Source organism: Ailuropoda melanoleuca, chromosome X (assembly GCF_002007445.2).
Source record: "Ailuropoda melanoleuca isolate Jingjing chromosome X, ASM200744v2, whole genome shotgun sequence".
Taxonomy (NCBI): Eukaryota; Metazoa; Chordata; class Mammalia; order Carnivora; family Ursidae; genus Ailuropoda; species Ailuropoda melanoleuca.
Window position 1 is genome coordinate 110,157,978 of NC_048238.1, and position 25,231 is coordinate 110,183,208.

At 36.7% G+C, this 25,231-nt stretch overlaps 1 protein-coding gene across 2 annotated transcripts in view; it reads right to left on the reverse strand.

The window, feature by feature from the left end:
* The window catches only part of GABRA3 (gamma-aminobutyric acid type A receptor subunit alpha3), a 355,912-nt gene that overhangs the window by 270,875 nt on the left and 59,806 nt on the right, over positions 1 to 25,231 (reverse strand). Inside the window, exons 1-2 of one of the 2 annotated variants that reach the window (XM_034649729.1) lie at positions 9,960 to 10,017; positions 3,007 to 3,169 (exon numbers count right to left, since the gene is read on the reverse strand). In XM_034649729.1, the coding sequence (XP_034505620.1) occupies positions 3,007 to 3,146 (140 nt within the window). In that variant the 5' untranslated portion in view covers positions 3,147 to 3,169; positions 9,960 to 10,017. Of the gene's footprint in view, positions 1 to 3,006; positions 3,170 to 9,959; positions 10,018 to 25,231 lie in introns of those variants that run through there. The other variant, XM_002927241.4, reaches the window with a different exon arrangement.

The following is a 25,231-nucleotide window of genomic DNA, read 5'->3' on the forward strand; positions in this document are numbered from 1 at the left end:
CAGTCAAAACTAGAGGCTCTGACGGCCAGGGTCACCGAGGCAGAGGAACGCGTTAGCGAATTGGAGGATGGGTTAGTAGAAGAAAAAACGAAAATAGAAGCTGGTCTTAAAAAAATCCACGCCCACGAATGTAGATTACGGGAGATTACTGACTCTATGAAACGATCCAATGTCAGAATCATCAGCATCCCCAAGGGAGTGGAGAAAGAGAGAGGTCTAGAAGAGATATTTGAACAAATTACAGCTGAGAACTTCCCTAATCTGGCAAAGGAAACAAGCATTCGGCTCCAAGAGGCAGAGAGGACCCCATCCAAGCTCAACCAGGACAAACCTACGCCACGGCATGTCATAGTGCAATTCGCAAATATTAGATCCAAGGATACAGTATTGAAAGCGGCCAGGGCAAAGAAATTTCTCACGTACCAAGGCAAAGGTATCAGGANGCCAGGGGGAAGAAAATCCTTATGTACAGAGGGAAAAACATTAGAATAACATCAGACCTGTCTACAGAGACCTGGCAGGCCAGGAAGAATTGGCAGGGTATTTTCAAAGCTCTATCTGAGAAGAACATGCAGCCAAGGATCCTTTATCCAGCAAGGCTGTCAGTCAGAATTGATGGAGAAATAAGGACCTTCCAAGACCAGCAGAAATTAACCAATTTCGTAACCACGAAACCAGCCCTACAGGAGATATTAAGGGGGGCTCTATAAAGGTAAAAAGGCCCCAAGAGTGATACAGAGCAGCAAGTCACAACCGATACAAAGACTTTAAAGAGAAATGGCATCATTAAAATCATATCTGTCAATAATCTCTATCAATCTAAATGGCTTAAACTCTCCCATAAAACGCCACAGGGTTGCAGATTGGATAAAAAGACATGACCCATCCATTTGCTGTCTACAAGAGACTCATTTTGAACCTAAAGATACATCCAGACTGAAAGTGAAGGAATGGAAAACCATATTTCATGCCAATGGACCTCAAAAGAAAGCTGGGGTAGCAATTCTCATATCAGACAAATTGGATTTTAAAGACTGTACTTAGAGATACAGAAGGACACTATATTATTCTTAAAGGATGTATCCAACAAGTTGTTATGACAATTATAAATATCTATGCCCCCAAGAGGGGAGCAGCTAGATACACAAGCCAACTCTTAACCAGAATAAACATATAGATAATAATACATTAATAGTAGGGGACTTCAACACTAGACTCTCAGCAATAGAGAGATCACCTAAGCAGAAAATCAACAAAGAAACAACAGCTTTGAATGACATACTGGACCAGACGGACCTCATAGATATATACAAAACACTACACCCCAGAACAACAGAATACTCATTCTTTTCAAAGGCACATGGAGCTTTCTCCAGAATAGACGATATACTGGGACACAAAACAGGTCTCAACTGACACCAAAAGGCTGAGATTATTCCCTGAATATTCTAAGACCACAAAGCTTTTGAAACTGGAACTCAATCACAAGGAAAAATTTGGAAGAAACTCAAACACTTGGAAATTAAGAATCATCCTGCTCAAGAATGATTGGGTAAACCAGGAAATTAAGAAAGAGATTAAACAATTTGTGGGNAATGACTCGATAAACCAGGAAATCAAAAAACAAATTAAACAATTTATGGAGACCAACGAGAATGAATACACAACGGTCCAAAACCTATGGGATACTGCAAAGGCAGTCCTAAGGGGGAAATACATAGCCATCCAAGCCTCACTCAAAAGAATAGAAAAATCTAAAATGCAGTTTTTATATTCTCACCTCAAGAAGCTGGAGCTGGAACAGAAGAACAGGCCTAACCCATGCACGAGAAAGCCATTGATCAAGATTACAGCAGAGATCAATGAATTAGAAACCAGGAGCACAGTAGAGCAGATCAACAGAACTAGAAGCTGGTTCTTTGAAACAATAAATAAGATCGATAAGCCGCTGGCCAGACTTATTCAAAAGAATAGAGAAAGGACCCAAATTAATAAAGTTATGAATGAAAAGGGAGAGGTCACAACCAACACCAATGAAATAGGAAAGATCATTAGAAACTTTTATCAACAGCTTTATGCCAATAAATTAAACAACCTGGAAGAAATGAATGCCTTCCTGGAAAACCTATAAACTACCAAGACTGAAACAGGAAGAAATTGATTATTTAAACAGACCGATTAATTATGAAGAGTTTGAAGCAGTGATCAAAAGCCTCCCCAAAAACAAGAGTCCACGGCCTGACGGATTCTACCAAACATTCAAAGAAGAAATAATAACTATTATCCTGAAACTGTTTCAAAAAATAGAAACAGAAGGAAAACTACCAAACTCATTCTATGAGGCCAGTATTACCTTGATCCCCAAACCAGGCAAAGACCCCATCAAAAAGGAGAATTACAGACCAATATCCCTGATGAATATGGACGCCAAAATTCTCAAAAAGATCCTAGCTAATAGGATCCAACAGTACATTAAAAGGATTAGCCATCATGACCAAGTGGGATTCATCCCTGGGATGCAAGGGTGGTTCAACATTCACAAATCGATCAGTGTGATAGATCATACCTACAAGAAGAGTCAAGAACCATATGATCCTCTCAATTGATGCAGAAAAAGCATTTGACAAAGTTACAGAGGGAATTTAAACATGAGCTAGGGAGTTGCTCAAGATCTTTGAGATCTCTTTCTACCCTGAGGGTCTGAGCAAATTTTTTTTTAAATACAATGTAAATTCAAGTAGCCCACATATAATACATTATTAGTTTTTGGTGTAGTGTTCAATGATTCATTAGTTACATATAATACCCAGTGCTCATCACATCATGTCTTAATTGAATTTAAATAAAAACAAGAAACAAATACAACTCAATAAAATAAAATAAATGTAATGTCTAAGTATCAGGAACCAGAGTACTTGAATTCATCTAGGGAAAATATAAAAAGTTTTGGTCTAAGGCAAGAAATTATCACAGTTTTCTTTTGTTCTAGGAGGTGAGTGTTCTTACCCGCCAATATCCTGCTTCACAAAGTCCCCAGGTTCTTGTCGTCTTGATTCCCCTTGGCCAGTTATTCCAGGAAAAATATTAATCAGGAAAAGAAGCCCAAGGCTGGTTGTGTAGAAGCGACTCATTTTTGTGACTATCATCTTAGGCACCAACTTGGAGAGACCTGTAAGATCCATGTTCAGGGAAAAGAGGAAGGAGAAGGAGTGGAAGACAAAAAAGAAAAAGGTAAAAAAAAAGATTTTATTCAATTCTATTAGAGTTATTTAACTTTCCTAGTATCCAGTTATTAAATGATTAATGTGACAATCCCCTTTCCCCAGTTCATCAATGCCACCAAAATTTATTCCCAACATACTCCTTTCTTGAATATACCAAAGTCCATCCAAGAAAGAATAAAGAGCTCTAAATCAGTAATTCAGAGTCTTAGGTTACAGTTTCATCTCTTTCCCTCTCTTCTCTCAGCTTTAGTTACTTTTTCATAATTCAAGAGTTTAAAATAATCTCTCATGTCTTCATTTTATTTTCCCCCATTCCGTTTGATCTTTACTCTCACAAATGAGAGTTAAGCACAGGCATAACTGACTGAGCCTCCCAGACACCGCTATAACATTTTGCTAACAAACATCATTATTATAACGCATGTTAAGACATTTATGCATAAAACCTTTTGACTGTACTATATGTCAGAAAACCATAGCACATGAGCCTAATTGTCACTGAACAAGACAAGAGGGCCTTGGTAAACACTTCCTTAAGACATTATATATGATCAAGGCCTGCCTGCGTGGCTCAGTAGGTTAAGTGTCTGCCTTTGGCTCAGATCATGATCTCGGGGTCCTGGGATCTAGCCCCACATTGGGCTCTCTGATCAGCAGGGAGCTTTCTTCTCCCTCTCCCTCTGCTTCCCACTCCCCCTACTTGTACTCCCTCTCTCTGTGTCAAATAAATAAATAAAATCTTTTAAAAAAAGATTATACATGGTCAAAAGCATGTCATTGGACTGTTGCGTTGACAACTATGTGAATATTTAACACTACTAAACTGTATATTTAAAAGTGGTTAAGAATTTTTATGTGCTTTTTAACTACAACTAAACTTTTTTTTAAAGATTTTATTTATTTGACAGAGATAGCGACAGCCAGCGAGAGAAGGAACACAAGCGGGGGGGTGGGAGAGGAAGAAGCAGGCTCACAGCGGAGGAGCTTGATGTGGGGCTCGAACCCATAACGCCGGGATCACACCCTGAGCCGAAGGCAGACGCTTAACCGCTGTGTCACCCAGGCGCCCCACACAACTAAATTTTTTAATTAAAAAAATGCTACTGGAACAAGTAGCCTTAGCAAGTTAGAAAATATCTACAAAACAGTCTCTAAGCCTGGTATATATACACAGAAATGTGGCACATTAGCGGGTATTAGCATTAAATGAACATACATCCATGACACATGCTCTGATGACCATCAAACAAGTGCAAACAAGGACTGTAGGATAGCAGACCCTTAAAATTCTTCTTGTGACAAACTTGGTGAATTTTCAATTGACCATAGTGTATAAACTGAAAGCCGTAACACTTAAAGAGCCTTCAAACATGATAAAGTATTCATGTAGCTATAGCCGATTATAGTATGCTTAGACAACCATGATGTGTGTGAAGAGGTATTTGGTACATCAGTCCTTAACCATGATGTGTGCACACATGCTGTGTGTATCATAGCACCCATGATCAGGAATTAAGTGACATGGTTTAGGAGCAGACGACCATACTAGTAGAGTAGACTGCTATGGTGCAGGAACAGAAGGCCATGGTCCAAAAGTAGGCAGTCATGCTCAAAATTTTTCTCACTGGAGCAGAGATATAAGATATAGATGCAAGTGGCCACAATGAAGAACTGATATCTCTTTAGTAATGATGACCAAGAGTGAATAAATAGCTATCTATACCATATGAACAAAGAAGTATAGCACACACATCCACGGTGAATAAACTGAAAATTACAGCAAAAGAACATCATATAATGACATGGATATTTAAACAACTATGCTGTGTGAACAGAATATAGATTAATACTAGTTTTAAAGTTAGTATAAAGAAGCCAGGCCACGTTGCAAAAGTAGACAACCATGGTATATGGTCCTATAAGTACAGCACATGGATAAACACCAATGACATATGAATTTACAACCAGTAAGCATATTCAGATAACCATGGGCATAATAGCAGATGCCTCTGATAGGAGCAGATTGACTATGAAATAGGAGGGGATAACTTTGTGCAGGCTTGATAATCTTGGTGTTAGGATGTGGTCCATGGTACATGAACACACAATTATGACACATGTTCAAGCCACCATAATACGTGATTGCACAGCCAAAAGAGCAAATGGTTACTCAACCAATTCACTCTGCTCAAGAGCTAAAGGAGAGTACAAGTTACAAACCAGAGGGAAATACCATCTATAAGCTGATGACTTGCAAATTAGTATCTTTATCCCAGATATCTCCTGCAACCCACATCTGCACTTAGATGTCTGAGAAGCATCTTAAACCTAACGTTAAAATCTGAGGTTCCAATATTCATTCACCTTCCCACACATACAAACCTGGTCCGCTTGCAGTCTTTCCAATATCAGGTAATGGTAATTACTCTTCCATTTGCTCAGAGTAAAAACACTGATGTCATTCTTGACTCCTCTTTTAATCTCATACCCCACATCCAATCCGTCAGCAAGTCTCATTGGCATTCCATTTAAAAAGAAACATATCCAGAATAAAACCACTGGTCATCACCTCTGCTGCTATTACTTGGGCTCAGCATCTTTTGCTGAGATCATTGTAAAAGCCTCTTAACTGGGCTTGTTGACTCTGCCCTTGCTTCCCTATAATCTTGTCTCTACACAACAGAGTGAACTTTAAAAGTGTTGAGTCAGATCATGACTCTTTTGTGCTCAAAAACCTCCAATTGCTTCCCAGTTCAAAAGCCATGTTATGACCTACAAGGACCTACATGATCTAATCTCCAAATAGCCGGCTAACCTTATCCTCTACTACTCTCTTACTCACTCCACTTCAGCCACTGGGCTCTCCTTGCTGCTAATTGGATACACCAGGCATGTTCCAGCTCTAGGACCTTTGCAACTGCTATTGCCTCTACTGGGACTATTCTTCCATCTAATTTCCAGATAATTTTTTCCTTCTCTCACTTCATGTTTTTGCTCAAATATCACCTTTCTCAATGAGGCCTTCCCTGACCACCCTATCTAAAATTTCAATCCCTTCTCACATACTGGATACTTCCTATGCAGTTGCCTGCTCTATTTTTACTCATATGCACTTCTTTTTTTTCTTTCTTTGTTTAACTTATTTTACTTTTATTTTTTTTAATTTAAATTCAATTAACCAACATACAGTACATCATTAGTTTTTGATGTAGTGTTCAATGATTCATTAGTTGCGTATAACACCCAGGGCTCATCACATCACGTGCCCTCCTCAATGCCCATCACCCAGTTATCCCATCCCCCCCCCACCTCCCTTTCCACAACCCTCAGTTTGATTCCCGGAGTCAAGAGTTTCTCATGGTTTGTCTCTCTCTCTGATTTCTTCCCAGTTTTCCCTCCCTTCCCCTTTGATTCTCTGTGCTATTTCTTATATTCCACATATGAGTGAAACCACATGATAATTGTCTTTCTCTGATTGACTTATTTCACTTAACATAATACCCTCCAGTTCCATCCATGTCGACGTAAATGGTAGGTATTCATCCTTTCTGATGGCTGAGTAATATCTCATTTGCACTTCTAATATATATTTCGTGGGGTTTTTTTTGTTGTTGTTGTTGTCTGTTTTTCCAGTACAATATAAGCTCAATGGGGACAAGGAATTTTGCTTGTCTTATTCACGGATATATGCCCAATGCATAGAAGAATGCCTGACAAATAATGCATACTTAATAAATAGTTAATGAATGAATGTTATTTTGAAAAAGTCATATCCATAAATGAAGTAAGATAGTATAAAGATCAACGTCATACTACCAGATCAAAAGACTACTCAGCACTACCAAACACTAGTCATGTTAGGCTTTAAAGACTTCCTTCTTCAATGTAAAAAGGGAATAATAATATTCATAAGAATTCTAGATTAAATAATATACTTAAAATGCCTGGCTAAAGACCTGCTACCAGGATGAGTCTGCTGTTAGATCGTGTCCAAATACAAATTCATTTTATCACAAACTTTTGAGCATCTGCTATGTACAAGACTCTGATACAGCACATTCCTCAATTAGAATTCCTAAAACTTCTTTACCTCAGTGCCTAAAAACTACCAGATACTGACACTCTGCCCACCAACTCCCCACTTGGATGCTATGAGGCACTATCTGCCAGAACTTTACCTGAACAGAGGCATCCGAATTGCTGCTATTCAGATACTATAAAGCCAACTCTGACATTTCTTTGCCTCAGTTTGTCACAAGCGCTTCGTTTGAGGCCATCTAATTCCACTTAGCCTCAAAGCACTGCTGTTAATAAAAGCTTTGAAGCCAGAAACATCTTAGTGCCAATTCTTGATATACCACACAGAAATCTGAGATTGGGTGAATGATTTGACTCAACATTCTTATCTATAAAATGTTGATAATGATAATATTGCCATATAGGAGTGTTATGAGAATTAAATGGCATAATTCATGGGCAGAATTCAGCATTATGTTTGACATATAGTAATCCTTGGTCACTGTAAACTACAAGTCAATCCCTTGACTTCATGCTCTTCAACGAGCCTCAGCTTTACCCTAATCTAGTCATTCAATCTCATGGTCATATCCTAACTCTTGTCATTACAAATCCATGATTTTAAATAACTATCTGACCACATTTTTTTAAGATTTTTTATTTGTTTATTCGACAGAGATAGAGACAGCCAGCGAGAGAGGGAACACAAGCAGGGGGAGTGGGAGAGGAAGAAGCAGGCTCATAGCAGAGGAGCCTGATGTGGGGCTCGATCCCATAACGCCAGGATCACGCCCTGAGCCGAAGGCAGATGCTTAACCGCTGTGCCACCCAGGCGCCCCTGATGACATTTTTTAAACCCTTTTCATCCAGTACCATTATACTGTCAATTGTTCTACCCTCTTAATCTGTAATCTCTTGATCCTACCACCTTTAAATTGCCCATTATCACCTTCAAGTTTTTACTTCCTTTCTTGCCCTACTTGAGTTATATACATAGTTCATAATTAATATCATTAAAATCATTCTCTGGTATGTGTCTTCAACACACTTGCCTCTCTTTTACTCTGTTGTAACTGCCTGGAAAAAACCTAAACCAACACTGACCACAACCTCCTCCTCTGAAAGTCCTTGAACCCCATGTTATCACCCTGATTATACTACACCTCTGACTGTTTCTATTCTATCTCCATTGTGGGCTTTCCCTTTAGAGGGATACCTCTAAAATTTGAGGTTCCCTGGCTTGGGATTAATACAATTCAAAATATATTTCCTATCAGACACAAAGGATGAAATATTTATAATCTCAGGGCGCCTGGTGGCTCAGTCATTAGGCATCTGCCTTTGGCTCAAGATGTGATCCCAGCATTCTGGGATCGAGCCCCACATCAGGCTCGTATACTGGGAGCCTGCTTCTTCCTCTCCCACTCCCCCTGCTTGTGTTCCTTCTCTCACTGGCTGTCTCTCTCTCTCTGTCAAATGGATAAATAAAATCTTTTTTTTTAAAAAAGAAATATCTATAATCTCTACCCAAAAAAGAGCTTAAAACATCTGCAGAGAACAGAATATTATGAATCGTAAAATAGGAGACTTGAAAAAGAACCAAATACAACTTCTGGAAATAAACAGACTTTGAAAAGTAAAGTGTACATCTTAGTAGGACACACACTATATACAAATAGAAACAGATTGTATATCTTCTATAGTAGAAGAGGAGAAAAAATAAAATGACTTAAGAAATGTCACTCCAATAAGAAATAAAAGAAAAAAAACATAAAATAAGCATGCTAAATAGAAAACATTACACAATGATAGTTCCTAATTCAGATATATTAGCAATTTTAGTTTCTAAAGCCCCATTTGAAATAAAAAGGTTATCAGACTAGATTAAAAATACTAAAACTAAATTAGCTGCATGTTGTTGATAAGTGTCATATCTAAAACACAAAGGAACAGAAAAGCAAAAGCGAAAGCCAAAAGTAATGCTATACAAATATTAACCAAAACATTATTCTTAATATTCAGTAAGTAAAGACTTTAATTCAAAGGTGTTACTAAAGAGGAAAACTCCATATGGTAAAAGTTTCAATTTAACAAAAGTGTAATAAAATTCTATACATCTAATAACACAGCTTTAAAATATATAAAGCAAAAATGGACAAACTACAAAGAAACATAGACATATCTATGATCATAATGGGGTACTTTAACACACCTCTTTCAGAGATTGACAGATTAGACAGATTTTAAAAATCAGGACAGATAGAAAAGATTTTAACAAGATGAGTAACAAATCTGACCTATTGGAAATATATAGAATACTGTATCCATTGATGGCAAAAATACACATTATTTTTAATCTCACTATATATATTTACAAAGATGTACAAGACTATAAAGTGAATTAAAACAAATTTCAAATGATTAAAATAATATAGGATATATATACATACACACAGAGGATATCTTATGGATATACATATGAAACTCATGGCCAAATAAAATCAAAATACAAATTAGAACATAAGTCTACAATAACAAAATCACTATTAAAACTTATGGCATACAGCCAACAGTACTTAAAGAAAAACGTAGCCTTGAATATGTCTATCAAAACGAAAAAAAAAAAACTTAATGGGTTAAGAAGATCAAAATAAGCTCATAAGAGTAAAGATATTAATAAAGATCAAAATAACCTTATAAAGATACTAATAGGGGCGCCTGGGTGGCACAGCGGTTAAGCGTCTGCCTTCGGCTCAGGGCATGATCTCGGCGTTATGGGATCGAGCCCCACATCAGGCTCTTCGGCTATGAGCCTGCTTCTTCCTCTCCCACTCCCCCTGCTTGTGTTCCCTCTCTCGCTGGCTGTCTCTATCTCTGTCGAATAAATAAATAAAATCTTTAAAAAAAAAAGATACTAATAAAGATAAGAGCATCAATTTTTGAAATAGAAAATAATTTATAAAAGAGATGATTAAGAAAGCCAAAATTTGATTCATTGAAATGACTAACAAACAGATCAAGAGTGTAGTTCAACAACTTTGTAATAACTCATTTGAAGATTTAGATGAAACAAATTCCTAGAAAAATATAACTTGCTAAAACATAATCAAGAAGAAATTAGAGAAAATGAACAGTTCTGTAAGCAGTAAATAAATGGGAATAGTAGTAAAAAAATGTGCCCACAAAGAAAACCCAGGGCCAGATGATTTAACCAGTGGGTTTTGCTGACCATTCAAGGAAGAAATAATGTAAATTATATGTAAATTTATCCATAAATAATAAAAGAGGCAATATCCCTAAATTCCTAAGCATAACCTTAATACTAAACTCTGACAATGACAGCATGAGAAAAGAAAATTACCGGCAAAAATCCAGAAGAAATTTAGCAAATTATATCCAATACCTAAAATGAATAATACATCATGGCCAAATTGGGTTTATCCTAGGTATTCAAAATTAGTTTAATATTAGAATATCAATTAATAAAATTCATCTACATCAATAGATTTTTTTAAAGTTATGACTATCAATATAAGTAAGACAATAAGGGAATTTCTTTGATTTATTGAAGGGTATCTACAAAACAACCTATAGAAAACAACATACCAAAAAGAGAAATTATAAAAACTGTCCCTTTGAGAACAGGACATGATGCAACTCCTGTTTTACCTTCCATTAAAAGTCCTAGGTAGTGCAAGAAAATAAGAATAAGAAAAGAGATTAAGATTGGAAAGGAAGAAACAATACTCATTACCTGAATATAACTGTGTATATAGAAAATCTCAGATAATCAATAAATAAATTATTGGAATTTGTAAGAGACCTTTTCAAATAGCTGGATACAAAATTAATATCCAGAAGTCAATTAAATTCTAAAGATGATTATATGCATATTTTTTAAAATTACATATGTAATAACATAAAGTTAAGAGGTACCATATGATACAGTAATTTCACTACTGGGTATTTAACCAAAGAAAACAAAAACACTATTTTAGAAAGATATATGGACCCCTATTTTTATTGAAGCATTATTTACAATAGCCAAGATATGGAAACAACCCAAACGTCCATCCATAGATGAATGGATAAAGAAGATGTAGTGTATATATACAATGGAATATTAGTCAGCCATAAAAAAGAATGAGCTCTTGCTATTTGCAACAACATGGATTGACCTACAGGGTATAATGCTAAGTGAAATAAGTCAGACAAATTTCATGTGATTTCACTCATAAGTGAAATTTAAGAAACCACAAAGAAAAGAAAGAGATGAACAACAACAAAAACCAGACTCCTAAATACAGAGAATAAACTGGTGGTTGCCAGACAGGAGGTGGTTGGGGGTGATGGCCAAAATAGATAAAGGAGATTAAAAGCACCTTTATCATGATGAGTCCTGAGTAATATATATAATTGTTGAAACATTAGATTGTATACCTGAAACTAATATAACACTCTATGCTAATTATATTTCAATTAAAAAAAATCACCCAGGCCTAGAAATAAATCTAACAAATGATGTACAGAGCCTCTGTAAGATAAAACTATGGAATTGCAAAGAGATGATGAAGACCTAAATAAATGCAGAAATACAACTTTAAACACAATATTGTCAAGTTGTCAATACTGCTCAATTTATTTTTTGATTGCCTGGTCAGGTTTGACAAGCTGACTCTAAAATTTTTCATGGAAATGCAAAGGGCCAAGAGTATCTTTCTGAAGTCCTGAAGAAGAATAAGGTAACAGGACTTGCTCTATTAATATCAAGACTGATTTTAAAAAATTGTAATGGAGCGGAAGGATATTGATGCCAGGAGAGACAAAGAGAAAAGCGAATTCAGAAAAAAATCTAGACATATATGGACATTTGATTTATGACTGAGGTAGCAGTGAAGAACTGTCTGGTAAATACAGGATTTTCAATAAACAGTGATAGGAAAACTGGTTATTTTCATACCTCATACAACAATTAAATTGGAACCTTACCCAGGGCATACAAAAATTTATTACAGGTGGGTTGAAGATTTAAACATGAAAGTTAAACTATAAGACTACATAATAGAAGTGAATTTCTTCAGAAATTTGGAGTAAGAAAGTATTTCTTAAACATACACAAAGTGCTATTTATAAAGGAAGTAACTAATAAAACAGTATATTAAAATTCAGACCTCTGTTCATCAAAAGATGTAAGAAAAAAGAGGAAAGAACAACCATGGAATGTTATATGTTTTTATTCCTGTCACACATTAGAGCCATAATAAATTACACCTTCATTGACTGACAAAAATTTTAAAGTCTCATAAATATCAAGTTTGACAAAGATATAAAGCAAAAGGAATTCTCCTACGCTCTTGGTGGGGGTCTAAAATGGCACAAACTCCTTAGAGAAAAGTTTGACATTAGACTGTAGAATTGATTACACACATACCCATGATCCACATTTCTACTGCTAGACATATGGGAGGGAGTTATTTACTTATATCAGAGCATGTTCCAGAGAGACAGGGAATGCAGGGAGACCCCTCTAGGAACAAAGGAGTTAGAAGGTAGCATTTCCCTCCTCACCCCAGCATAAACACATGGCCACATACAGGAACCAGCCCAGCACCTACACTCCCTACCTACATGCTTATTCCAAGCCCTGCCCCCCTATGATTCAGCAAATCCATCCTTCCCAGTCACACTTGCCTCAGTCCTCTTGCTGCAGATCCCCTCACCCAGAAGACTGGTGCAAACCCTGCCAACACCAATCTCCTGATGCGCACATTTTGCAGGGCCTCAATTTTGGCAGCAATGGCAGGTCTTATTTCACAAGCAGACCAGCACACTCTTTGTTAAAATGTGCCCTACTGTGGCTGGGACCAAACACTGACCACAACAGCAAAGAGAACCTCTGTGGATGACTAAAGGAGGTACACCAGGACCCAAGAGCAGGGTAAGGCCAGCACACATAGGAGACACTCCCTGAAGGGGAAACTGCACTGCAGGGCATGAGAGAACTTTTTCTTCATGAGGCAATTACTTTCAAGAATAAGAAGACATAGCTGAACTTCCTAACACAGAGAAACAGACACTAAGATTTAGATAAAATTAGGAGACAGAGGAATATGTCCTAAATGAAAGCAGAGGACAAAACCGCAGCAAGAGACCTAAGCAAAATGTACATAAGTAATATGCTGGTTAGAGAATTTAAAACAATGATCATAAAGATACCACTGGACTTGAGAAAGTGTAGACGACATCAATGAGACCTGTAACAAAGAGATAAAAAAGAATCAGTCAGGTGAACAACACAATAAATGAAATTAAAAATACACTTGATGGAATAAACAGCAGGATAAATGTAGAAGGACAAATCAGTGAACTGGAAGCCAGAGTACAGGAAAGCAATCAATTTGAGTGAGAGAAAAAAAATCATGCAAGTTGAGAATAGAGTTGGGGAACTGAGTGACTTCATCAACTGTAATAACACTCACATTACAGGGATCCCAGAAAAGAGAAAAGGAGATAAATTTTATTTGAAGAAATAATAGCTGAAAATTTCCCAAATCTGGGGAAGGAAACAGATCTAGGAGGCACAGAGATCCCCCAACAAATTTAAGCCTAGGAGGTCCACATTAAGACACATAGCAATTAAAATGGAAAAAAACCTAGTCACAAAGAAAAAATTCTAGAAGGATCAAGGGGGCACCCGGGTGGCTCAGTCTGTTAAGCATCTGCCTTTGGCTCAGGTCATGATCTGAGGGTCCTGGGATTGAGCCCCACGTTGGGCTCCCTGTCCAGTGGGAAGCCTGCTTCTCCCTCTCTCTCTGCAGCTCCCCCTACTTGTGCTCTCTCTCTCTCAAATAAATAAAATCTTTTTTAAAAAATCAAGAGAAAATAAGACAGTTATATACAAGGGAAACCCCATAAGTCTATGAACAGACTTCTTAGCAGAAACTTTGCAGGCCAGAAGACTGTGGCATGATATATTCAAAGTGCTATAAGGGAAAAATCTGCAGCCAAGAATACTCTATCCAGCAAGGCTATCATTCAGAAGAGATACAGAGTTTCTCAAACAAAAACTAAAGGAATTCAGGACCATTAAACCAGCACTATAAGACATATGAAAGGGGACTCTTTGAGTAGAAAGAATGGACCATAGTGAGAGTATGGAAAGTAGGAAACACAAAGGTAGTACAAATAAGTATTTCTATACAAATCAGTCAAGGGAGTCACAAAATAAAGGATATAAAATATGTCACCATATACCTACAATGGGGTGGGGGGAGAGGAGTAAAGAATGGGCTCAAACGTAAGTGACCATCAATTTCATATAGAATGCTATAAGCAGATGTTATACACAAATGTAATAGCAACCATAAATCAAAAATCAAAAACCGGTAATAGATATGCAAAGAATAAAGGATTCCAAGTATATCACAAAAGAAAGCCAGTAAACAATGAAAGCGAGTGAGAGAAGAAAGGATCAGAGAAAAACTACAAAAACAACCATAAAACAAGTAGCAAATAGCAATGCATACATACCTATCAATAATTACTTTGGATGTAAATGGACTAAATGTTCTAATCAAAAGATGTAGGGTATCAGAGTGGATAAAAAAACAAGACCCATCTATAAGCTGCCTACAAGAGACCCATTTCAAACCTAAAGACACCTGCAGGTTGAAAGTGAGGGAATGAAGAAACAACTATCAAGCAAATGGAAGTCAAAAGGAAGCCAGGGTAGCAACAACTATACTGGACAAAATAGCCTATAAAACAAAGAGATGAAAAAGGATGCTATATAAGAAAAAAAAAAGGGACAGGGGCACCTGGGTGGTGCAGTCATTTAGGTGTCCAACTCTCAATTTGAACTCAGGTTGTGATCTCAGGATTGTAAGACCAAGCCAAGCCCTGCGCTGGGCTTTGTACTCAGTGTGGAGTCTGCTTGGGATTCTCTCTCCCTCTTCCTCCCCCTCCCACTTGTGCTTGCTCTCACTCTCTCTCTCTTGAAAATAAATAAATAAATTCTTAAAATAATAACAATAATTATTATTATTATTAATAAATGGGACAATCCAACAAGAAGATATCACAATTGTAAATATTCATGCACCTAACATGGGAGCACCCAAATACGTAAAATAGTTATTAACAAACATAAAGGAACTAATCAGTAGTAATAGAATAATAGTAGGGAACTTTAACACCCCACTCATATCCCTGGACAGATCATCCAAACAGAAAATCAATAAGGAAAGAGTGGCTTTGAATGACACACTGGACCAGATGGATTAACAGATATATTCAGAACATTTCATCCTAACACAGTACAAGACACATTTTTTTTCAAGTGTGCATGGAACATGCTCTAGAATAGATCACATATTAGGCCACAAAACAAGTCTCAACAAATTCAAAGGGATTGAAGTCCCATCTTTCATCTTTTCTGACCACAACACTATGAAACTAGAAATCAACCACAAGAAAAAAATCTGGAAATGGCACAAATTCATGGAGGTTAAGCAACATGCTACTAAAGAATGAATGGGTCAACCAAGAAAGCAAAGAAGAAATCAAAAAGTATATGGAAACAAATGAAAATGAAAATAAAATAGTCTAATACCTTTGGGATGCAGCAAAAGCAGTACTAAGAGGAAAGTTTATAACAATACAGGCCTACCTCAAGAAGCAAGAAATATCTCAAATAAACAACCTAACCATATACCCAAAGGAGCTAGAAAAAGAACAAACAAAACCTCAAATCAGCAGAAGGAAGAAAATAATAAATATCAGAGCAGAAATAAATGATATAGAATCTAAAAAAAAAAAAAAAACCAGGGGCGCCTGGGTGGCGCAGTCGTAAAGCATCTGCCTTCGGCTCAGGGCATGATCCCAGAGACCTGGGATCGAGCCCCACGTCAGGCTCCTCTGCTGGGAGCCTGCTTCTTCCTCTCCCACTCCCCCTGCTTGTGTTCCCTCTCTCACTGGCTGTCTCTCTCTGTCAAATAAATAAATAAAATCTTTAAAAAAATTAAGTAAATAAAAATTAAGAAAAAAAACAATAGAACAGAACAATGAAACCAGGAGCTGGTTTTTGAAAAGATTTTAAAAAATGATAAATCTCTATCCAGACTCATCGAGAGAGAGAGAGAAGACTCAAATCAGAAATGAAAGGAGAAATAACCAACACCACAGAAATACAAACAATTTTAAGAGAATATTATGAAAAATTACATGCCAATAAATTGTACAACCTAGAAGAAATGGATAAATTCCTAGAAACATACAGCCTACTAAAACTGAAGTGGAAAATAACAGAAAATTTGAACAGAATGATTACCAGCAATGGCATGGAATCAGTAATCAAAAAACACTTCAAACAAACAAAAATCCAGGACCAGATAGCTTCACAGGTAAATTCTACCAAACATTTAAAGAAGAGATAATACCTATTCTTCTGAAACTATTCCAAAAAAAAGAGAAAAGAAAAAAGAAAAAAAAAGAAAAGAAAAGGAAAGAAAATTTCCAAATTCATTCTAAGTAGCCATCATTTCCCAGATAACAAAACATATAAAGACACCACTAGAAAATAACTTCAGGCACATATCCCTGATGAACATAGATGCAAAAACCCTCAACAAAATATCAGCAAACTGATTTCAACAATACATTAAAAAAATCATTCACCACGATCAAGTAGGATTTATTCTTAGGATGCAAGGGTGTTTCAATATTTGCAAATCAATCAACATGATACATCACATCAATAAGAGAAAGGATCAAGACCATATGATCATTTCAATAGATGCAGAAAAAGCATTTGACAAAGTACAACACACATTCATGATAAAAACTCTCAGCAAAGTAGGTTTAGAGGGAGCATACCTCAATACAATAAAGGCCTTATATGCAAAACACACAGTGAACACCATCCTCAATGGGGAAAATGGAACAAAACAAGGATGTCCACTCTCACCACTTTCATTCAACATAGTACTGGAAGTTCTAAACGCAGCAATCAGACAACATAAAGAAATAAAAGGCATCCAAATCAGTAAGGAAGAAGTAAAATTCTATTTGCAGGTTACACGATACTCTGTATAGAAAGCCCTAAAAACTACACCAAAAACCGACATGAACTGATAAACGAATTCAGTAAAGTCATAGGATACAAAATCAATCTAGAAAGCTGTTTCATTTCTTTTTTATTTAAAGTCAATTAGCCAACATATAGTACATCATTAGTTTCAGATGTAGAGTTCAATAATTCATCAGCCTCATACAACACCCAGTGCTCATCACATCTGTTGCATTTCTATACACTAATAATGAAGCAGCAGAAAAAGAAATTAAGAAAAAAAATCTCATCTAAAATTGCAGTAAAAATAGTAAAATACCTAGGAATAAACTTAACCAAAGAAATTGAAGACCCGTAATCTGAAAACTACAAAACACTGACGTAAAAAATTGAAGATTACACAAGGAAATGGAAAGACATTCCATGCTCATGGATTACGGCAATAAGTATTGTTAAAATGTCTATACTACCCAAAGCAATCTACACATTTAATGCAATCCCTATCAAAATACCAACAGCATTTTTCACAGAACTAGAACAAACAATTCTAAAATTTGTATGGAACCACGAAAGACCCCAAATAGACAAAGCAATCTTGAAAAAGAAAAGCAAAGTTGGAGGCATCACAATTGCAGACTTCAAGTTGCATTACAAAGCTGTAGTAATCAAAACAGTATGGTACCGGCACAAAAATAGACACACAGATCAATAGAACAGAAGAGAAAACCCACAAAAGGACCCTTAATTCTATCATCTACTAATCTTTGGCAAAGCAGGAAAGAATATCTAATAGGAAAAAGACAGTCTTTTCAATAAATGGTGTTGGAAAAACTGGACAGCAACATGCAAAAAAAATGAAACCGGACCACTTCCTCACATCATACACAAAAATAAATTCAAAATGGATTAAAGATCTAAATGTGAGACAAGAAACCATTAAAATCCTAGAAGATGGGAATGCAAGCCGGTGCAGCCACTCTGGAAAACAGTATGGAGGTTCCTCAAAAAGTTGAAAATAAAGCTACCCTATGGCCCAGCAATTGCACTACTATTTACCCCAAAGATACAAATGTAGTGATTCAAAAGGGCACCTGTACCCCAATGTTTATAGCAGCAATGTCCACAAGAGCCAAACTATGGAAAGAGCCCAGATGTCCATGGACAGATGAATGGATAAAAAAGATGTGGTATATATACACAATGGAATATTGTGCAGCCATCAAAAATTGAATCCTTGCCCTTTGCAATGATGTGGATGGAACTACAGAGTATTATGCGAAGCAAAATAAGTTAGAGAAAGGTAATTATCATATGATCTCATTGATATGTGGAATTTAAGAAACAAGGCAAAGGATCATAGGGGAAGAGAGGAAAAACTGAAACCAGAGAGGGAGACAAACCATAAAAGACTCATAATCTTAGGAAACAAACTGAGGGTTGCTGGAGGGGAGGAGGGTTGGGGGATGGGATAACTGGGTGATGGACACTGGGGAGGGTATGTGTTGTAATGAGTACTGGGAATTATATAAGACTGATGAATCACACACTTGTACAAATAATACATTATATAGGCTGGTGATGGGTATTAAGGAGGGCGCATATTGCATGGTGCACTGGGTATTATACGCAAGTAATGAATCATGGAACTTTACATCGAAAACTAGGGATGTACTGTATGGTGACTAACATAATATAATAAAAAATATTATTATAAAAAATAATAATATATTATATGTTAATAAAAATAAATAATAAATAAAAATAAATAGATAAATGAATAATAAAACAAACGTGCATTGCATTGCAAAAAAATCCTAGAAGAGAGCAAAGGCAGTAAGTTTTTTAACATCAGCTGTAGCAACAGTTTTCTAGATATGTCTCCCAAGGCAAGGGAAACGAAAGCAAAAATAAACTCCTGGGACTTCATCATAATAAAAAGCTTCTGCACAGCAATGGAAACAGTCAACAAAACTAAAAGGCAACCTGTGGAATGGGAGAAGATATTTGCAAATGACACTACAGATAAAGGTTTAGTATCCAAAATATATAAAGAACTTATGAAACTCAACACCCCAAAAATGAATAATCATTTAAAAATGGGCAGAAGACACAAACAGACATTTCTCCAAGGAAGATATCCAGATGACTAATAAACACATGGAAATATGCTCAACATCACTCATCATCAGGGAAATGCAAATCAAAATTACAATGAGATATTACCTCACAACTGTCAGAGTGGCTTAAATCAACAACACAAGAAACAACAGGTGTTGGTGAGGATGTGGAGAAAGAGGAACCGTCTTGCACTGTTGGTGGGAATGAAAACTGGTGCAGCCACTCTGGAAAACAGTATGGAGGTTCCTCAAAAAGTTAAAAATAGAACTTCCTTATGATCCAGCAATCACACTAGTGGGTATTTACCCAAAGAATACAAAAACACTAATTCAAAGGGACACATGGACCCCTGTTTATAGCAGCATTACATAAGATTGCTACAGTAGATTAGACATTACTTAGACATTACTAAGAGTTTAGCCATAAAACCACATGAATTAATGATCTGTTACAATAATCAGGACCCAACTATGGATTATCAACTTACATGTGTTCAGTTGACATTGACCATAAAGGAGCAGGTGTTACCATGGAGTCATTCAACCATAGAACATGTCATAGTGGTGCTGGAGCACATGATGATAGAACAGTAATTATTCAGATAGATACTGCATATGATTAAAAAATACTAAAACAATTGAATTTGCTTCAGGAGCAGATGCAACAATGCAAGAGTACATGCTCAAGCACCCATGATGCATGAATAGTTACTACTCAAGTTTGAGCAGCTGATCATGGTGGACCCTTAAACAACCCACAACACATGCTGAAAGGCATGAAACAGTAGACATTTGGACATGAAAAAGGAGAATAGTGATAAAAAGTAGGCAATCATGTACATGAGCCAATTATCTAATGCTTACAATCCCTCATTCTCAGGACCGGTATAGACAATCATAGTTCAAGCACATAATAAATAAGTACACTTCTACAACTTAAGACAGAAGGAAATAATACTAATGATCTGCTTACTGAAGTATATGCGTTAAATGAATCAAATATGCACAAAACATGGAAGAAATGAATGAGTTTGACCCAGAAATAGAGGGTAATAATGTAAAAGGGACCACCCTGACATTGATCAAAAAGGCACATGAATACCCACCAATGGATTTTTAAGAATTTAACCATGATGCATACCAAACAATCTCAGAACATAACTGAAACTTGTGAAACAGGAGGAAACAGCCATGGTGTAGGAATAAATGGACACAATAAAGATGCGATCACAAATGCTGCTATGTGACAAAAACATGGAGCATAAGTTTTTTAAAACTGGCTTTGTTCTGGGAGCTAAAGGAATTAATGCAAATGGAGATTCCATGGTGCATACCCAAATGACCACAGTGCACAATGAACATGCACTACTGGAGTGTGAGCATTTGACAATGATGTACAATCAGGAAGCCCTGTGAATAAGCTAATAGTTATATAGGAGGAGATAGCAATGATTCAAGAGCAGAGCTATATCACCCAAGTGCTGGCAGTAATTGATAATATGAAGGAATGTAGCAGATAGCAATGAGGCAAAAGGAGACCATGAACACTATATAATCGCAATGCTTCTCAGAAAACTGCAAAATAAACTCTTAGCCATGATATAGTTAGATGGGGGTGGGAACAGACAGCAGTGATGGAGAGGAAGAATACCTTAGTGCAGGACCTGAAAAGCAACATGCATAAGCTATTGCATGGTCCAAAGTACAGAAGATAGCATTCTCACTACATGATCAAATGATAGTGATTGATGCTAAGAAAGTTGTGATATATCATTTGGAGGATGAGTATGGTAAATGATCAAAAACTTAAAGAAGCAGAGAATCACGGTTTAGAGCTTGTTCACCTGGATATGGCATAAGATCAAAATACAATAATTTGGGAGCAAAAGCAGGTGAAAATAATGAAAAGGGAAACAATACAGTATATATTCAAATAGCAATGGGTTATGAACAAACATCACTGGCCCTTGAGCTTCTAATGTTCAATCAAATAACTTCAAAATATATGCTGAGAGCCAAGATACAGAGACGAAAGGATGATATAGAAACTGACAGTAATAATGGGAAGCCATAAAAAGGGAGTTCAAAATAAATTTGCTACATAAACTTATTTCCATAACACCAAAAATGGCAATCTCATTACAACAGTAGACACGATTATGTCATATACAAAAACCATGGTATATGAGCACATCAGATAAATGTGATGCACATACAAGTATGTTATAGGAGAAGTTAGAAATAGTAGGTAGAGAAAGCCATAGAATAATACTTACTGAAACACCACTTGATACAATATTTAAGAAATTATAAAATAAGATGACATGGCATGGCCCAAGAACAGATGGCAATGACCCAAAACATGATATCATGGCAAATTCTCAGACATCTGTGTGGTGTAAAGACACCATGAGTGCTTAAACATTTGACTATAATGTAAACCAAGACAATCTCAGAACATAGGTTGTCACTCCTAATATAAAGAACAGAGGAAAACAATACTAGTATAATAATAATGCCAATGATGGTGATAATAGTCAATATTTATTTAGAACTCATTTTATGCCAGGAACTAAGAATTTTACATATACTAACTACTTTACTTTCTTTTTTTAAGAATTTATTTGTCAGAGAGAGAGAGAGAAAGTACAAGCTGGGGGAGGAGCAGAGGCAGAGGGAGAAACAGGCTCCCCACTCAGCAAGGAGCCTGATGGGGGACTCGATCCCAGGACCCTAGGATCATGATGGGAGCTGAAGGCAGACACTTAACCAACTGAGCCACCCCGGCATCCCAATAACTACTTTACTTTCACAACAAACATATGAGGTAGGTATTACTAGTATTTTAGGATTGAGGAAACTAAGGCAGAAAGGTAGGAAGTGACTTGTACATCAGTCTAACCTCATTATATATCAGTGGTGCTGTGCTATCTCTGATGTACATGGTGGGAAATCAAAAATACACAGTAAAGAAACTAATGGCTATATTGCTGATACAGACAGCAAACACTGTTGCCTAAGTAGATTCATAGCCCATTAGCAAACATCTGTGGTGCATGAGCAGCCACCACAGTAGGCTGAACATTTGATTGCAAGGCACAATCCAATCATCCTGTAACATGGGCTGATATCAGGATGACAGAGGTGTAGCCAAACCAGATGCTGTCACAATTAATAAACTGTTATTCATGATGCAGAAGATTCCATTCTTAATTCCGAAGTAGACAATAACAACATTTTCACAGAACCATAGTATATGAGTAGAAATATATAAACCCCAAACATATTATATGAACAGAAATTCCTTATGCATGTTCAGACTACCATGAAAAATGACCCAACACCTATATACAAGGATAGACATTGGTACAAAGAAAAGAATCACTTAGTGAAAATTGCATAGATAATCACAATATATGATCAAAAGCCACAATACAGGAAGGAATTACTTGGCCCAGGAGCAGATGGTAATGGTGGGAAACGATGATATATGCTCAGATGATCACAATGCAAAATCAATCAATCAATCACTGTTGTTTGATTGTTTGAACATGACACACATCAATATGCTTTGAAACAGGAGCTATCAATTATACAGATACAGTAGAGTCGTCTATAGAAATGGTAGTCAACAGTTGTGCTGTTCTTGCTCAGGTAGATGTGATGGGTAATGAAGAACATAACACAGCAATAAATGGATTTATTGAGGAGACATTATTGCAAAAGGAGAAATAAAGGCGTAACATCAGATGACCATGTTAGAAGTATAGCCACCACCAATAATGTAGCATAGGACTGAGACGTACAACCAATCTCAGAATGCAAGCTGACAATCATAATAAAGAACAAAAAGATATACTAACTTAATATTATCAGCATTTACCATGTGTCAGGCACTAATCTAAGCATTTTACATTTAATGCCTTGAATTGTCACAACAACCCTGTGAGGTAGGTATTATCCTTACTATTATTTTGCAGTTGAGAAAACAGGGACACGAAGGGGTGAAATGACTTGTGCAAGGACACCAAGCTATTCAATGGCAGAACTGGGATTAAATACAAGCATTCTAGCTTCAGAGTCAGCACTGTGCATATATACTGATGGTGCCATGCTTCCTCAAATGAACGTGGTACAAGATTTAAAAATACAGAGTACAGGAACAAATGGCCTTGGTCCAGGAGTAGGCGGCAATGTAGCAAAAGTAGACACCGTAGCACATGCTCAAACATCCGTGGTGCATGAGCAGCCACCACAGGAGTCTGAGCATTTGACTACGATGCACACTCAGAAGATCCTGCAACATGAGCTGACATCCAGTGTATAGGAGTAGATACTGAAGACGAAGGAGGAAGCAAACACATTGAAGTAAATAACTATGGTGCACAGAATGATACTCATGGTACAGAAATTTTCATTCTTAGTATAAAGCAGACAGTGATGGTGCATTTTCATACACATGATAAATAAAAAGAACACTGTAGTAAAACTTCAAACACAATAAAAGAATAGAATGCATTATGCACCTTCATACAACTATAGAGAAAGCCAATAGCTCTTTGGAGCCAAGAGACAAAGTAACATAAAAAATAACCATGAGTGGTGACATCACAGATGAATATGTTACATGATCAAAACATCCCAATATATAAATGATTATTTCAGAAACAGATGTCAACGGTATATAGAGAGACACCATGGAATTTGTTCACACAACAGTTGATGAAAGCCATAAGCAGTGTTTGATCATTTGATTATAATGTACACAGGTAAACAAAACCACTCTACACTATGTTATAGCAGTCATGATACAGGAGCCATGAGACACAGGATATGATACATAAACTTGTTTTTGGAGAAGAAAACCATGTTGTGGTGCTCATGATATCTGGTACTCAGACAAATATTGTGCTTTACAAAAAAAGCCACAGTAGAGGAGTGAATAGTTTTGTCCATGAGTAGAAGTCAGCTATGCAAAAGGAGACCTGACACCAAATACTCAGATGACCATGTTGCATTAACAGCCACAACTAGCATTTGAGCATTTGCTTATGATGCTTACTTACACAACCCCATGGCATGAATCAATGGCAATGGCACAGAAGCAAACGGACATGCCAGTATGCTTCCTGAAATGGATACAGTTGGTGATTTTAAAAAACACAACATATTTCTTTAGGAGCAGATGGCAATGATGAAACAGGTGAAATTATGGTACATGTTTAAATAACTAGGTGCATAAACAGCCACCAAAGGCATTTGACCGTGGTGCACACTCAGATAAGCCAGTGACATGTGAAAACATCTATCATCTTTGAATATATACAGTGCAGGAAAAGGCAGGAGTGATTAAAGAGTAGAGAGCCATGGAATAAGAGCAAATAATCATAAAGCATAAACTAATATACATGATGCATGAAACACCATTTCCCTGTAGAGCAGCAGGCAATGAAGTTTTCTGCTCAGGAACCATGGGATATGAGTACACAAGCATGCTGTATGCTCAGACAACCATGATGCATGAGCAAAAACCTAGAATACAAAAGCATGTGGATGTGATACAGAAGCAAACAACATGCAGTGGAATATGCTTAGATAGACCAGGCATACGAGTAAAGGAAACATAACACATGAATACATTTTCTTTAGGCCAGCAGCATATGGCAGTAATGCTAGGGGTGTATCATGGCAAATGCTCAGACAATCATGGTACATAAACAACTACCACTAATGTTTGAGCATTTTACTGTGATGTACACCCAGATGCCCCAAGAAAAGGATCTGATGACCACAATATAAAGGCAAAT